The sequence below is a fragment of the Heteronotia binoei genome, chromosome 5 (genome assembly GCF_032191835.1).
Source record: "Heteronotia binoei isolate CCM8104 ecotype False Entrance Well chromosome 5, APGP_CSIRO_Hbin_v1, whole genome shotgun sequence".
Lineage (NCBI taxonomy): Eukaryota > Metazoa > Chordata > Lepidosauria > Squamata > Gekkonidae > Heteronotia > Heteronotia binoei.
The window spans coordinates 57029573-57045051 of NC_083227.1; the positions used below are offsets into that span (position 1 = coordinate 57029573).

The window sequence follows — 15479 nt, forward strand, 5'->3', positions numbered from 1 at the left end:
AATTCTGGTCACACCACCGCACCTCAAAAAAGATATTACAGCATTGGAAAAAGTGCAGAAAAGGGAAACTAGAATTATTACAGGGTTATTAAAGGGTTAATATTTTATGCTTTCAGTGGAAGTTCTTGGTGACTTTGTTACATGAAAAATCCTCTCTGATCTTCCTTTCACACTGATAAACTTTTTGCCTTACCCAGCCTATCAGAAAGATTTTTCTCTAGCTTCTCCCAAGACACAGTCTGTGCTCCCAAGGTCACCTGTAGGTTCTCTATTTGCCGCAGCAGTGGCCTTGTAGCAGAGGTAACACTTTGGCTGAGCTCCTGATTGCGAGTCTCTGCTTCTTGAAGTCTCTAAAATCAGAAATGGGATAAGTGAAGCCCTAGAACACCACAAATTTAAACATTTAATAATTTGTCAATATTTAAAAAGCAAAGTATTTTGCTAGAACCAATATCAGCTGTCAATTTTTTGTTTAAAGTAGAACTGCAAGTAGTATCCTATAAACCTATATGCAGTAAGAGATTTTTTTTAAAAAAGAAGAAGATTCCTTGCTGGAGAAGCTTAATTCTACATCCATATAAAACAAAAATTAGCACATACTGACCGACTCCCAGTAATTTATTTCCCTCTGTTTGTCAAGGGGATGGAAAGGAGTAATCAGGTTTATTTTATTGCACAGGATTTAGGTACAGCGTTTAAAAGCTTTGGTTTAGATGCCATGCACCACCAGCGTAAGATGCTAGCATAAATTTTGCTTGTCTCCCCCTTCTTCCAGCAGCTACATCTAAGCTGTGAAAAAATAATTCTGAAGGGTGAGGATAGGAAGTCATGAAACTTAAAGAACAGCAGTGAGAAGGAACAGCAGGTACAATCAGTACAATTGCCTCTCCCTTCCCTGCTGCTTTGGCTGACCCAAGGGGTCAACAGAGATGGGCGATTCTGCTCACTTCATCCATCTTAATGCAGCTACCTGTGCAGTATAGCATTTCACCAACACAAGTCCCCCAGGCCTCAGCACAGCCTTTTCACAGGTAGCTGCTAAGGGAAGCTATCAAGATAGAAAAGATACACACACACACACACACCAAACTGTCTTGTACTGGCCCTGGATAGCATGTAACCCTTTATTTCCCCAGGTGGATAAAATGTAGAAGTTCTTGTCCTCTGTACTGTTTTACCGATTGACAATGCTTTTATTACTGTTTGTTTACCTCTTCATATACTTACATGTTACTTTGGGCCTCTATCAGGCAGACAAGCAAAATAATAGCTTTTATTTATAAATAATGGATAAATATATAAGCCTTCCCCTCTAAGGCTCTAACCAGCAACTGATAGGAATACATTCTATAGACGAGGAGCCACTGTAGAAAGGACCCTCTTTCTGGTTGCACAGAGCACACAGAAGACGACCTCAGCAGGTGACCACAGCTGAGATTAAAATTAGAACTAGAGAACAAATGAAGTGGAGAACTATGCATATAAACTTATTAGAGTTTGGAGGAACAGATGGGAGATCTTACTCAGCAACAAGGGAGCTCCATAAAGTTACTCATCTGATAAACAAGAGATTCTCACACACTGCAGTGGCAGAAAGGGGTACAAAAGATGGCTTCAGAATAAGGGGCAGGTCTAAGCACAATTTAAAACTCATTCCTGCCTGTTTTACACCTTGCTGGAAGAAAATTTTAAAAATTAACTCTATTTGAATAAAAACAGTTGAAGGGTTTGCAAGAGGTTAGAGACATCATACAGAAGTAATTGCTAGAGTACCTCTTGGAGCTCAGCAATTTCTTGGCGCAAATAATCTTCCTTTCTAGCTGTTTGCTGTTCGGCACGCTGCAGGGCCAGTCTTAAATCTGCCACCTGTGTAAACAGGAATGAAGATACAGTACATTAAACTAAACACACCAACTCACTATTGCTTGGTCCTTTCATCCATATATCAGTGATATACTGCAACTCCTGTTTGCACTTGCAGAACTAACTTTTACACTTGGAATAGTGTTTAAAAGGATTTTTGCTGCACTAAGTCAATAATGTGACTGTAAAATTAAATTCTTCAGTTAAAGCATTAAGTATATAAACACAATTTACTTCACCCTGGTCTAAATTTGGTCTCTTCATAACGGCATTTTGGCAAGATGCCCATTTCTCTCTTCTCTTTTGCTCCTCATGCTTGCAGCATTTCAGGGGCACTCTAAGCAGTGATGGCTCAATGGGGTACTAGGTATGTAAAACTTACTACAGTGTTTCACAAGGGGAAACAATGATTGCTGCTCGTGTCCTGAAATCCACCACTACCTTACTAGACAACCCTGCTTCTGTACAATTTAAAAATATGCATTTCAGAAGTCCCAAGCAGTGAATATGCCAGATATGCTCTCAATCAAATCTCAAAATATTTTTAAAAACTGCTTTGGAAGCACTGATAACTGTGGTTTCCAGTTCTGTAATCAAGCTTCTATTACTCTAATCAGCTCTATCGCTACTGTATGCAGTATGATGTTTGGCTGCACTGTTCTCCACTTTTGTGGTGCTGCTTTATTGTATGTATTAATACATTCTCTGATTTTGTTGGACTGTTCTTCCTGTATTCTTTTGGTTGTGATTGCCTTTGATTTTGAATGAGAAAGGCAGACTATAAATTAAACAAATTATGTGCTGCTGTGGTTCAAGTCTTAAACATTAGAGAACATACCAATGTACCAAATTTTTGTCAATTAGTATGCATGCCAGTCATTGTGCCCAACCTGAATTGCTAAAGCTTCTTGTTGTTGACGAGCTTCCTCTTGGGCCTTCTCCAAAGCTACGCCAAGCTCCTCCTTAGCTTTCATTTCACTACTTAATGCTGCTTCTTGTGCTTCACTGTCCTTTGTAGCATTAGCTTTGTGAAGATCTGTAAGATCTCTGAAAAATTATGATTTTAGAACACAGAAATATTTGCATATTTTAGAATACAACAGGAATTACAGTTCACAATGCACTGCTGGAGAGATTTCAGTGCAATAAAATCTGAATGCATCAACTGTTACATAAATATCCCTACCTATATGCATTATCAAGGGCTGCTTGGACACTCCGGTTCCTCTCTTCAAGCTCCTCCACTTCCATCTGGAGTCTGCTAAGGTCCTTCTCCTGCCGCTCAACCAAACTATTTAGCTGCTTAATGCTCTCCCGGTGCTGTTTTTCAACTTCTTCTTTGCCATCCAGTACCTTTTACAATGGAAAGCAACCGTAATTATCAGTGAGAAATAGCTTCCCAAAGCATTCTAAATCCAACTCTGTCCAAGACACGGGAAACAAAGGGTCTTCTGAAACATTATTAACAAAGAGTAAAATGTGGCTATGGATTATGGAGAATGTATAAGTCCTGGGGTCCACAGCTTGCAAGAGAATGAGACAAAAAACAGTGATATGTAAATAGGGACCTATAACTAGGAAACCAGCAGCTGTGTTTCTTCCATTGGAGGAGCCCTCCCCACTTCCCAATTTTTGTGTGTATCATATGAGGACACAAGGTAAGACTCTGGATCTTCCTTTAGTATGTCTTTAAAACTGAGTTTCATGGCTGCTGCATTTTTAAAGATTTGTTAAAAAATGAAAGCTTACTGCTCCTGAAAGGAATTTAGCCTTATCTTGCTGTTGCCATTGACTTTACGGTAATTTACTTTTAATTTGTTTTAATTTCCATTTCTTCAAGCCTTAGGAAGGCAGGATATTAATATTTTAACTTGATTAAAAATTCAACTAAATTAATGTGAACTGGCCCACAGAGAAGACAGAAACTGAAGCCCAAAGGGTATCTTAAAAGTTTACCTGACCTGTTTCAGATGCTGTAATTCCTCTTCTAATTCCTTAATTTTTTTACTCTGTTTTGAATAAGTATTTTCTCTTTCCTTCTCCTTTGCTCTCAATTTCTTAATGATGTTGGAATTTTGCAGCTGCTGTTTTGAAAGCTTTTCTCCTGAAGAGAAAAATGGATCTGAGTAGCTGACATTAAGGCATACTTATCACAAGCCTATGACTTTCTGCATTACAATTCATAAGCTACTTTGGATTTAAAAGTCTACTTGTTACCACAAAAAGTAATAGATAAAAGTGACAAATCCAGGTATTTCAGCTTCAATAGTATATAGACAGGTTTATGAGTGATCAAGCAAGACTTACATGGCATTTACCTTCGAGTCATCTGTATATAAAGGATATACAAAATAAAGAAAATAGATCCAGGTGGGCAGCCATGTTGGTCTGAAGCAGAAAAACAAAGTTCGAGTTCAGTGGCACTTTAAAGACCAACAGCATTTTATTCTAGATATTTTCATGTGCAAACACACTTCTTCAAATACAATGGAATGAAAATAGAAATAAGTCATACATATAGAGGGTGTCAGGGCTTTGTTTGTAGCAGGAACTCCTTTACATATTAGGCTACATATCCCTGATGTAGCCAATTCTCTGGAGCTTACAGTAGGCCCTTTACTAAGAGCCCTGTAAGCTCTTGGAGGATTGGCTACATCAGATGTGTGGCCTAATATGCAAAGGAGTTCCTGCTACAAAAAAAGTCCTGGAGGGTATATGTATGCAACTGGTAAATTCTATTTCATTGTATCTGAGGAAATGTGCACACACACAAAAGCTCATATCTTTAATAAGACTTTGTTGATCTTTAAAGTGCCACTGACCCCAACCAAGGTACTGAAATATTTATCAGTTTACATCTTTCTTTACAGAAGTATTTCCAGCCCAACAAGATTACCAGAAATAGCAATACAATGCTGGTTAAATATTAGAATGCATATTAAACAGGCAACTCAAGGCACTACAAAGGGTTCCAGCTGCTCCCCATCTTCCATCTGTACTGCTGCTGCTATGGAAGATCATGAAAGCCACTCTTCTCCACCCATTTTCCATCACTGTCACTGAAAGATATTTTAAATACTCAAGATTGAGGGTGAAGGACAAACACAGCTTTGCAAGTTTACACCAAGAATCATTATTCTTATGCTGATTCTTAGGACTGCTATGATTTTGTATTGAAGTATTGTGTATTTGTTGGTTTGACTGGTTATTTTTAAAGCTACATGATTTTTTATGGTCCATACACCATTTGTAACTTTTTTTTCTAGAGAAGTGACAGAGGAATGCCTTAAATTAATAACATTATTTCCACAAAACAAGGGTTTGGACATGAAGAGAATGTTCCTCTCTCCTTAATGTTAGTGCTACATTCAAAATGTATTTCCAACAGCATAAATTTAACTTAGGCAGACATTTGAAGGACTCTGTAGAACAAGTTTCCTATAATCAATTTTGGGGGTTGAATGCAATGAAGGCACTTGACATCAATGAACCTTCCTACCCCTCTCTCCCCGCAGTCCCTGAGACCTCCAAAAAGCTGGAGGCCTTGGGATCCATGTGGCCAGGAAGCCACACAACCTAGCAAATGCAAGTGAAGAAACAAAGCTGCAAAAGATCACCCCCACCTATCTCTCACCAACAGTACCTCTTGTGCCAGTGGAAGAAGAACATGGGAGCAATTTGCATCAAATTCCCTCTCTGAACTTCAGCCCCTTGAGCCACATAGCCTTTTTGTCCACATGGGCTCTGCAATTTCCAGCATCAGCTATTCAGAAGTCTCAGGGGTTTACCAGAGGAAGGAGGAAGGCAAGAAGGATTCCCTTCTAATAATGCCCTGGTCTCATTCTTTGTTGGATCCAATCCACTGAATGTTATCTCATACTCACCTTCTTCCATTAACCCTTTAATTTGTTCATCTCTCTCTTTTAGTAGCTCAGCAGTTTCATTACTGTTCAATCTCATTGCTAGCTCTTCTTTTAAAGTCTTTACTTCCTACAAAAGAATGAAATTATCTACCACAGAATTTTAATTTTTGTCCAAACCTTTTAAAAACTTCATTATGTTTTCCCTTTTTAAAAAACAACTGTTACCCAATAGCCTGTATATTGGATTTTCTAGGATGCCAAAATACAAAGTGGCACAATACTGGATACATTTTTATTGATCTGGGAATGAAACAGAATTGCACACCATCTTTTATACCAGAGGAAAGCTTCAAGTACTGCTTACATGTTAAATCCAAGAACCGGAAGTTTTAAAACCATGACATTGCTACATAGGTTGAAGCTACAATTCACTGAGGGAACCATGAATGCCAACATGTACTGTGACATACTGAAGCAGAGCATGATCCCCTCCCTTCGGAGACTGGGCTGCAGGGCAGTATTCCAACATGATAATGACCCCAAACACACCTCCAAAACAACCACTGCCTTGCTAAAGAAGCTGAAGGTAAAGGTAATGGACTGGCCAAGCATGTCTCCAGACCTAAACCCTATTGAGCATCCGTGGGGCATCCTGAAATGGAAGGTGGAGGTGCGAAAGTTCTATAACATCCACCAGCAACATGACGTCGTCATGGAGGAGTGGAAGAGGACTCCAGTGGCAACCTGGGGAGCTCTGGTGAATTCTATGCCCAAGAGAGTTAAGGCAGTGCTAGAAAATAATGGTGGTTACACAAAATATTGACACTTTGGGCCCCATTTGGACATTATCACTTAGGGGTGTACTCACTTTTGTTGCCAGCAGTTTAGACATTAATGGCTGTGTGTTGCATAATTTTGAGGGGACAGCACATTTACACTGTTATACAAGCTGTAGACGCACTACTTCGACGCTTCCGTCCTAGACCCTTGCCAGTCCGGCTTTCGCCTGGGCCACGGAACGGAGACAGTGCTGGTCGCCTTGGCGGATGACCTCCAGCGGCAACTGGATCGAGGTGGCGTGGCGGTGCTGATGTTGTTAGACCTGTCGGCAGCGTTCGACACGGTCGACCATCGGCTACTGACCCGCCGCCTCGCCGACATAGGGGTCAGGGGGCTGGCCTTACAATGGCTCTCCTCCTTCCTCAAAGGTCGGGGACAAAGGGTGGCAATCGGGGGTGAGCTTTCCCAGAGGCGCACACTAGACTGTGGGGTGCCTCAGGGAGCAGTTCTCTCCCCGATGTTATTTAACATCTACATGCGCCCCCTTGCCCAGATTGCCCGGAGTTTTGGACTGGGTTGTCATCAATATGCGGATGACACCCAGCTCTATCTGCTAATGGATGGCCGGCCTGACTGCGTCCCAGTGAATTTAGACCGGGCACTGCAGGCCGTGGCAACTTGGCTTAGGCTGAGTGGGTTGAAGCTGAACCCAACGAAGACAGAGGTCCTTTGCGTGGGGCGCGGCGCTCTGGGAAGGGAAATACCTCTCCCGGTTTTTGACGGTGCACCGCTGAAAGCGGCGGGCCGGGTCAAGAGCCTGGGAGTCCTACTGGAGCCTTCACTATCAATGGAGGCCCAGGTAACGGCCACTGCCAAGTCAGCATTTTTCCACCTGAAGCGGGCAAGGCAGTTGGCTCCTTTCCTGGAGCGCCGGGACCTGGCAACAGTGATCCATGCAACAGTCACCTCAAGACTAGATTACTGCAATGCCCTCTACATGGGGCTGCCTTTGTGTCAAACCCGGAAGCTGCAGCTAGTGCAGAACGCAGCGGCCAGGCTGTTATTAGGACTCCTGAAATGGGAGCATATACAGCCGGGGCTGCGTGAACTGCACTGGCTGCCAGTTACATACCGGGTCCGATACAAAGTGCTGGTTATCACCTTTAAAGCCCTATATGGCCGAGGACCTGCCTACCTGAGGGACCGTCTCTCCCCATATGAGCCCCAAAGAGCACTGAGATCAGCAGGGAAGAACATGCTGACTATCCCTGGGCCAAAGGAGGTAAAATTACAAAGTACCCGGGCACGGGCCTTCTCTGTCACAGCCCCGTGCCTTTGGAATCAACTCCCGGAGGAGGTACGGGCCCTGCGGAATTTGGACCAATTCCGCAGGGCCTGTGAGACCATTCTTTTCAAGCAGGCTTTTGTAGACCGTTGATAGGATGGCCGTTTAATCCACCAACGATTTTATCTAGTGACCCCTGCCATTATTTAAATGTACAGAATAACATCAGGAAGACCACCGCCGTTTAAATTATGGAACGACCCAGATAACTGGAACTGGTTTTAGATTGTTGTTTTAAATTACTGTATAATTTAAATGTTGTTTTAAACTTATCTTATATTGTATAATTTTATTGAACTGTTATTAGCCGCCCTGAGCCTGCCTAGGCGGGGAGGGCGGGATATAAATAAAATTTATTATTATTATTATTATTATTATATTATTACTTAAATATTTACAAAATGTGAGGGGGTGTACTCACTTTTGTGACATACTGTAGCTACATCTGATATAAGGTGAATGATCTTTTGACAGATATTACATTAGCTTGCTAATTACTGCTGCTAATTGATTGTTGTGTCTATTTTGCATACCTCTGACCTTTGAGAAGAAATGTCATGGACATTTCATAGCCCCTTTGTCCTATTTTTTACAATTTGCTTATATGTGTATTTCCAATGACAGAACACGACATACATTTGATTAAGTAGGTTCTAGTTCATGAAAACTCATGCCCAAATAAATCTGTTAAGCTTTATGATGCAAAAAAAAAATTTCACATTAGGCTTCCTGTTACTTCATGGTGAGTCCTCTAAGTTTTTCTTCTTCCAGTGTTATATGAGTTCAAGAGATCCAAAATACCATTGTAACTACTGAAGAAATACAGTTCAGATATTGAAGAAATTACCTTCTTAGCTGTATCCCTCTCTTTGCATGCTAACTGGACCTTTTTCTCTGCATCCGCTATTCGCTGAGCAAACTCCTCTTTAAGAGATGAAATGCTACTGTTCTCTTCTCTCATTCTGAAGATTTCACTTAAACATAAAAGATTCATGTCATTATGAATATGCCTGGCATTTCAGAAAGCAGGCACTAGGCTTACAAACCACATACACAATCCTTTCTTTTCTTTTTTAAGACAAAAGCAGCAGAGGAGCATCGAGGGGCTATTTAAGTGCTTCCCTCCTACAATATTTTCTTTGGCTATGTTTGAGCCACATTTGCATAAAATAATGAACACCACTGGAATGTATTTATTTTCCTTTTTATCTGTTAGCTGTTGCAGAAGTTGCTGAAATCACTGCTGAAGGCTGGCTGGCCCCATCCATGCAGGAAGGCCCACCCAGCAGCTTACAGAATCCTTTCCCATTATCATGTTCTTCCCTCAAGATCAGAGCAGAACCCTCACCAGGTTCCATGAAAGCATCCTCTTTATTTGACAGAATATGGAAACAGAGTTGGCATATGATCAAAACAAATTGGGAGAAAAATTAATGAAGGAGTGGAAAATTGTGACCCCAAAGGTTTGAGGTTCTTCAGTTCTGGTCACAACAATTTGTAAAAACCAAGTATAATCACTGCCAGATAATGCATAAATATTTACCTCAGCAATTAAGGCAGGTTCCATTCAGTTCTGTACTACAGAACTAAAATTCAGTTGCCCTTATCAGCTCTCATAATAAACTGCTATAATCCTATATAAGCCTAAATACACAAAAAGCTACAATATTCATAGAGCAATCAAATGCATTATTCAGGAAAGAGCAAACAGGATCACAGTGTTTTTACATAACTGGCACAGCCTCAACATGACTGCTGTTGACACTTACTCTTTGAGGTTATCATAAGCTTCTTCGAGGCATGCCTTCTCTTTACTGACACTTAATAGTCGATTTTCCCTTATCTCCAGCTTCTCTGTCAATGAATCAATAATCTGAAGAAGATTACAGACAAGAGGAGAAGAGACTGGGAGAACGGTGGTAAGCTTTCTCTGGGTAGCAGTCTAGAAAAAATGCCTGAAGTTCCTCTCTACTACTTTCCTTAGTAACATAACACCCAGAATTTTACATTGCTGATTATTTTTTTAATTCCCCCCCCCGCCAAGTGCTACATTTATTGCATCCTAGTCTGTTCTGAGGTGGATCCAATGCCTCTGGAGTGTAACTTCTACAGCTCTGCTTTTCCATAACAGCACAAAAGGCCCTCCCAAATTTCTGCTCATGGGGAAGAGGGGACCATGAACAGGATTTCAAAGGCAGCCACAGAAGTTGTTGCACCTGTGGAAACACCCCATTGTATCTAACCGTCAGTCTACAGTAAATGTCTGGTATGCTTCAGTAAGTTCAATAAGAATTATAATGTGTCCGCTTCCACTATAAAATAAATACCAAATTTATTTCTAACAGAATAGTTTTCTAACACACATTACTGGGCTTGGAGTTTAAGCAGACCTGGACAAAATGGTAACACTTTATGCATATTCTAATAGACTGGAGTCATGACCAATACTCTCTCTAAACTGAGGAGTCTTGTGAGCAAAAATTCTACTTTGTGAGCTATTGGCATTAAAGTTGTGAGCTACTGCATACATTAGTTTGCTCTGGGGCCATTTTTCCTGAGCTAAGACAAAAATGTGTGAGTCAGAGAATAAAAAATTATGAGCTAGCACACTAACTCAGCTTAGAGGGAACACTGGTCATGACTGAGTGGGTGCATAAAAATACTAATTCACAGTACAATTGAGCAGCTTTCTTTTCTTACTGCCAACCTCAACATATTGAAGTTATATAAAGAAAGAACACAGCTACACAAATATGACAAATCAACAAGCCCCATGCAGAGCATGATTCAAAGACCTCAGAACATAAGCAGGCCTACAACTAACCTGCCACTGCTGCACCTCTCCCCCTAGGCCCGAGCAGAGCAGAAAATTATTTTGAAGGCTGATTCTAGGGTTACCTTACAAAGTTCTTCTTTTTCACACTCTACATTGGACAACTCTTCAGCATTGTGATGCATTACCACCACCTCTTCTTTTGGGGCATGCTCTTCAGCAGTCTGTATAGGAACAACCAAAACATCCGGCTGCTCAGAGTTAACAGGGGTGGCACTTCGTCCACTTTCCTCCATTTCTGCTTCATCTGCAGGCAGTGCAAGAGTTTCACTGACATTCTGATCAGATTTGCTTTTAACAGGGTCAACAACATCACTTTTTGGTGTCAGAGGGCTGATGGAGACAGATGTTGAAATGCATCCCCGGCCTGATAATTCATCATCTGAGTTTATTTCACTTACACTACGACTGTCTAGTGATTGCACACTAAATGAGTCTATCCTTTCAAAAGCATCAGAGGAGCAGCAACTCTCAGTCAATTTCTGAAAGTCATCCAAACGATTATATTCTGTGCAAGCAGATGCTGATAAAAGCTGAAAGGATGTTTGCATCAGATGAAGACTGGCTTTTGAATCAGCAGCCTCTTGCCTTGAACTTACTGAGCTCTCACTTATTACACTTTCATGGTCTAGAACTTCAATATCACTAGTTGTGGATGTCCCTGAGGAGAAAGTGCTAACAGGAGGGGAAGGTGTATTGCTTTGCCGGTCCTCGCTTTTGCGTTCTTTACTTTCCAAACCTACATTCTTTGTCTCTGTGGGAAGAGATTGTGCAGGACTTTCAGTCATATGTACAGGTCCATCACTTCCTGAATCTGATTTTACAACATCAGTGGATTTTTCCTCACTGACATTCTCAGCAGACACTTGTTGCTCAGTGTCTTCAGCTTTACTTTCATCAAGTTTGTCTTCAGTATCAACTACTGAGCTATTTTCTTCTAACTGTTCCTGGGAATCACTGAGATTCTGCAGTTCTACTAGTACAATTACAGAGAAGTCTTTTGTTTCAGTTTCTACAGATGCCTCTGGCAGGTCACTTTGCAAAGGGTCTTGTAGTGTGCTTTTCACTTCTTCCTTGGGTCGCTGTGATTTGGTGGGGGGCTTAGATACTACTGTGCTTTGCTGTATGCTCTGAACATCCGTAGGTGAGAGAAAGGCACTGAAGAAGTTTTCTGATTCATCCACTACAGTTCTCCTAACTGGTTTGGTGATTGCAGTAGGAGAGGATATTGGCTGACTTTGAGTCTCTGTATCAGGATTTAACCCCCAGGCAGAAGTATCCCATCCTCCACTTGTAAGTGAATTTGTTCCTGAGAAAAGGAAGAGAGAGGAAAATTTATATCCAGAAACATTATGCAATCCTTATAAATATTTGCAAGTACGCAGCATCTAAGAGAACCATGCAAACACCCACCCAGACTATCAGTAATATTCTACATAGCAATACATTCTTAGAAAGCCAGGATGGATAAAAATCAATTCTAACAAAAATATATTTTTTAAAAATAGCAGCTGTTAGATGTTTCTATTTTTAAAATAACCTGGCATAAAACAAAATCTAAACTTAATGCAAGCATCTACAGTTGTATTCTATGAGTGAATTTCATGCACACTCAATAGGCTCTTCCTCTAAAACTTCTGCTTTTTCAGGCTCAATGGTTTTCAATGGTCTCTTGAAGAAATGAATGCTTAAAAGAAAAGGAAACATTCTGCAGCAGAGAGCATTCAATGTACACAGAACTTGTTCATAGGATCCAAGTCCTAATCTCTTAAATACAAATTTATGAAACTTTTATGAACTGATTGATGGCTGATTCTCTTTATAAGGAACTAACTCTGGGGGAAATCTCTTGGTCAATCATACAGCACAGCAGCCCATGCATTTATGTGCTTGAAAAACCAAGTCACCCCAGGTGTCATCCACTAATGCATCTGAGTGCCTTTTACTACTATTTTATATCTAAGAATCAAAATCAATTCAGTACACGAACTATAAATATTTATGACTACACCAGGCAATCAAACAGCATGGATGTTTACCATCCATTCCATGACAACCGATGATCTATTCTGCAGTTATCACCAGCCCTTTGTTCTGGTTCAAACTATTTACTTTTATTCTTGGGATGATACAGGGCAGCTGTAAGACAATGGAAAACAGGAAGGAACCCTGTGCAAGAAACAACTTTAGTGCTGACTTTAACTAATACCTACTGACAAACACCTGTGTGGCTGCAAGTAATCTGAGGGGATGAAGAAGAAGAAGAAAAGAAGATATTGGATTTATATCCCACCCTCCACTCCGAAGAGTCTCAGAGCGGCTCACAATCTCCTTTACCTTCCTCCCCCACAACAGACACCCTGTGAGGTGGGTGGGGCTGGAGAGGGCTCTCACAGCAGCTGCCCTTTCAAGGACAACCTCTGCCAGAGCTATGGCTGACCCAAGGCCATGCCAGCAGGTGCAAGTGGAGGAGTGGGGAATCAAACCCGGTTCTCCCAGATAAGAGTCCACACACTTAACCACTACACCAAACTGAGTAATGTTACCTAAAAACAAGCAGTATACCAGGGATGGCCAACGGTAGCTCTCCAGATGTTGTTTGCCAACAACTCCCATCAGCCCCAGCCATTGACCATGCTGGCTGGGGCTGATGAGAGTTGTAGGCAAACAACATCTGGAGAGCTACCGTTGGCCACCCCTGCAGTATACTATAATACTTTATAATTTTAGAAGACAAGTAAAGCATTTAAGAAACATACAGTGCACCTTAAGAGGTTATATAAAGGCCTATACAGTTGTAAAACAATAAGTATCATTGTCACACCAGCCAACCCATAGGCACTTTTGCCTACAGTGAACTGGAGAACAATAAGGGCAGCATCATACCCTGCAGCATTTATCAGCTGCGAGCTTTTTGCCCTTCTACCACACTTCAGATGTGTACAGGCAAATATTTCTAAAGAGGGAACGAGGTAAACAGAGAAATTCATTTTCTTGCATTGTGTTCCTCAGTGCTATGGGTCCACTATGGGGGAGGGGACTTTTCTAGCTATCAAGAAGAGAAATTTATCACTTCTAGGTACTCCCTGCTATCAAACTTAAAGCAGTGGGTTGGATCTAGCAATGCAAAAGTCAGTGACAAAGAAAAATGTAACTTAGCGTAATTCCACTTGTACAAGCAACTGTTTTGTATGCAACTTTGCACACTTTTCTAAATAACAGGTTTCTTTCCTTTACATTATGAAAGCAACGTCACCCCAGAGTCGGAAACAACTGGTGCTTGCACTGGGGACCTTTCCTTTCCTTCCTTTCTCATGGATATCTGATTGGAATTATGTAAGAACAACTTTGCTGTGACATTTAGTGCCTAAGCAAAGTCATAATATTCAACATCAGAATTCAGTTTTATTATTTATTTACTTTATTTATATCCAGTGGTTGGTTTGTAGAAAAATAGGTGGTAGAGCTCATCCAGGGATTGTTTTGCAGCTGCACCTACTATTCAGTGAACAAGGTGGGGGGGGGGGGTGTCAGAAAGGCTCAGGAGCTCTGCTCCTGTGAGCTCCTGCTGAATTCAAGGTCTGTTTATATCCCCCAGTTTACATAGTTCTCCTCCCCTTTCAGCTTTATCCTCACAGGGTTGTGTAGGTGAGTGCATGATAGGGCCAAGGTCATCCAGCAAACTACCACAGCAGAGTGGGGATTCAAACCTGGGTTTCTTCCCCTTTATACGACCATTTGTTTGTAATCGTTTGCATTAGGTTGCTAATTAGCACTTGTCTAATGATTTTGTGATGCTTGTTGTTTTTGATGTTTATTGTAAATTAGGGTTGTACATTTAATACTTTTCAATAAAGTTGTATAAAAATAAAAAGGTAAAAACCAAACAAACTTGGGTTTCTCAAATTTGAGCCCAATACCTTAACCACTAGACTACTGTTTCCCATTTGCAGGGTCGGGACTCGGTACCGGACCACAGAAGCCTCACTACTGGGTCACAAGAAAAGCCAAAGCTAGCCCCGTCCCCAGCAAAGCATGACCTCTGCTCTGCTTCCTTCCTTCCACCATCTCTCTGTTGTGCAGAGAAAAACTAGCCTTGAAGACTGACATAGGCTGCAAAGCCTGAGCTCCATTTGGCTTCCTTCCTTCCCCCAGCTCTGTGTTGTGCAGAGAAAAGCTAGTCTCGAAGACTGACACAGGCTGCAAAGTATGAACTCCATTTGGCTTCCTTCCTTCCCCTGTCTCTGTGTTGTGCAGAGAAAAGCTAGCTTTGAAGACTGACACAGGCTGCAAAGCCTGAGCTCTGTTTGCCTTCCTTCCTTCCCCCGTTTCTGTGTTATGCAGAAAGGAGCTGGGCTGCCTCTCCTTCCTTCTCCCCCTCTCTCAGTGTTTGAGAGAAAAGCTGGCATCCACTGGAACTTTAGATCCACGAAGTGTTCTTCAAGGTATGAGCTTTCATGTGCCTTGTAGTATGTTCTTTGGGGGAGATTTCCCAGGAGGCCTGGGTGGCAAAGAAGGGGGGGGTGTTTTTTCAGCTGGAAGGGGTGGAAAGTGGGCATTCCAGTAGCTAATTTTTTTTTTTTTTTACCAAATGACCCCTGGGCAGAATTGTTGCTGGCTGGAGTAATCTGATGGTGAGTAAGGTTTTTTTTCCCCTTTGTCCCCCTCTTCTTTCTTTTTCAGTCTGCAAGGGATGCTCTATCTCTATTCTTGGTGCTGGGGGTGGGGGGAAGCAACAGTGGGAGGGCTTCTAGTGCCCTGGCCCTACTGGTGGATATTCTGGTGCTTTTGGGGC

General features: G+C 41.6%; 1 protein-coding gene across 1 annotated transcript in view; it reads right to left on the reverse strand.

The window, feature by feature from the left end:
- TMF1 (TATA element modulatory factor 1) overlaps positions 1-15479 on the reverse strand; it is a 37317-nt gene that overhangs the window by 13833 nt on the left and 8005 nt on the right. The window contains exons 2-10 of the mRNA XM_060239515.1: positions 10750-11993; positions 9621-9724; positions 8699-8825; positions 5748-5853; positions 3825-3967; positions 3050-3216; positions 2754-2910; positions 1774-1866; positions 194-350 (exon numbers count right to left, since the gene is read on the reverse strand). Of these exons, the coding sequence (XP_060095498.1) occupies positions 194-350; positions 1774-1866; positions 2754-2910; positions 3050-3216; positions 3825-3967; positions 5748-5853; positions 8699-8825; positions 9621-9724; positions 10750-11993 (2298 nt within the window). The remainder of the gene's footprint in view (positions 1-193; positions 351-1773; positions 1867-2753; positions 2911-3049; positions 3217-3824; positions 3968-5747; positions 5854-8698; positions 8826-9620; positions 9725-10749; positions 11994-15479) is intronic.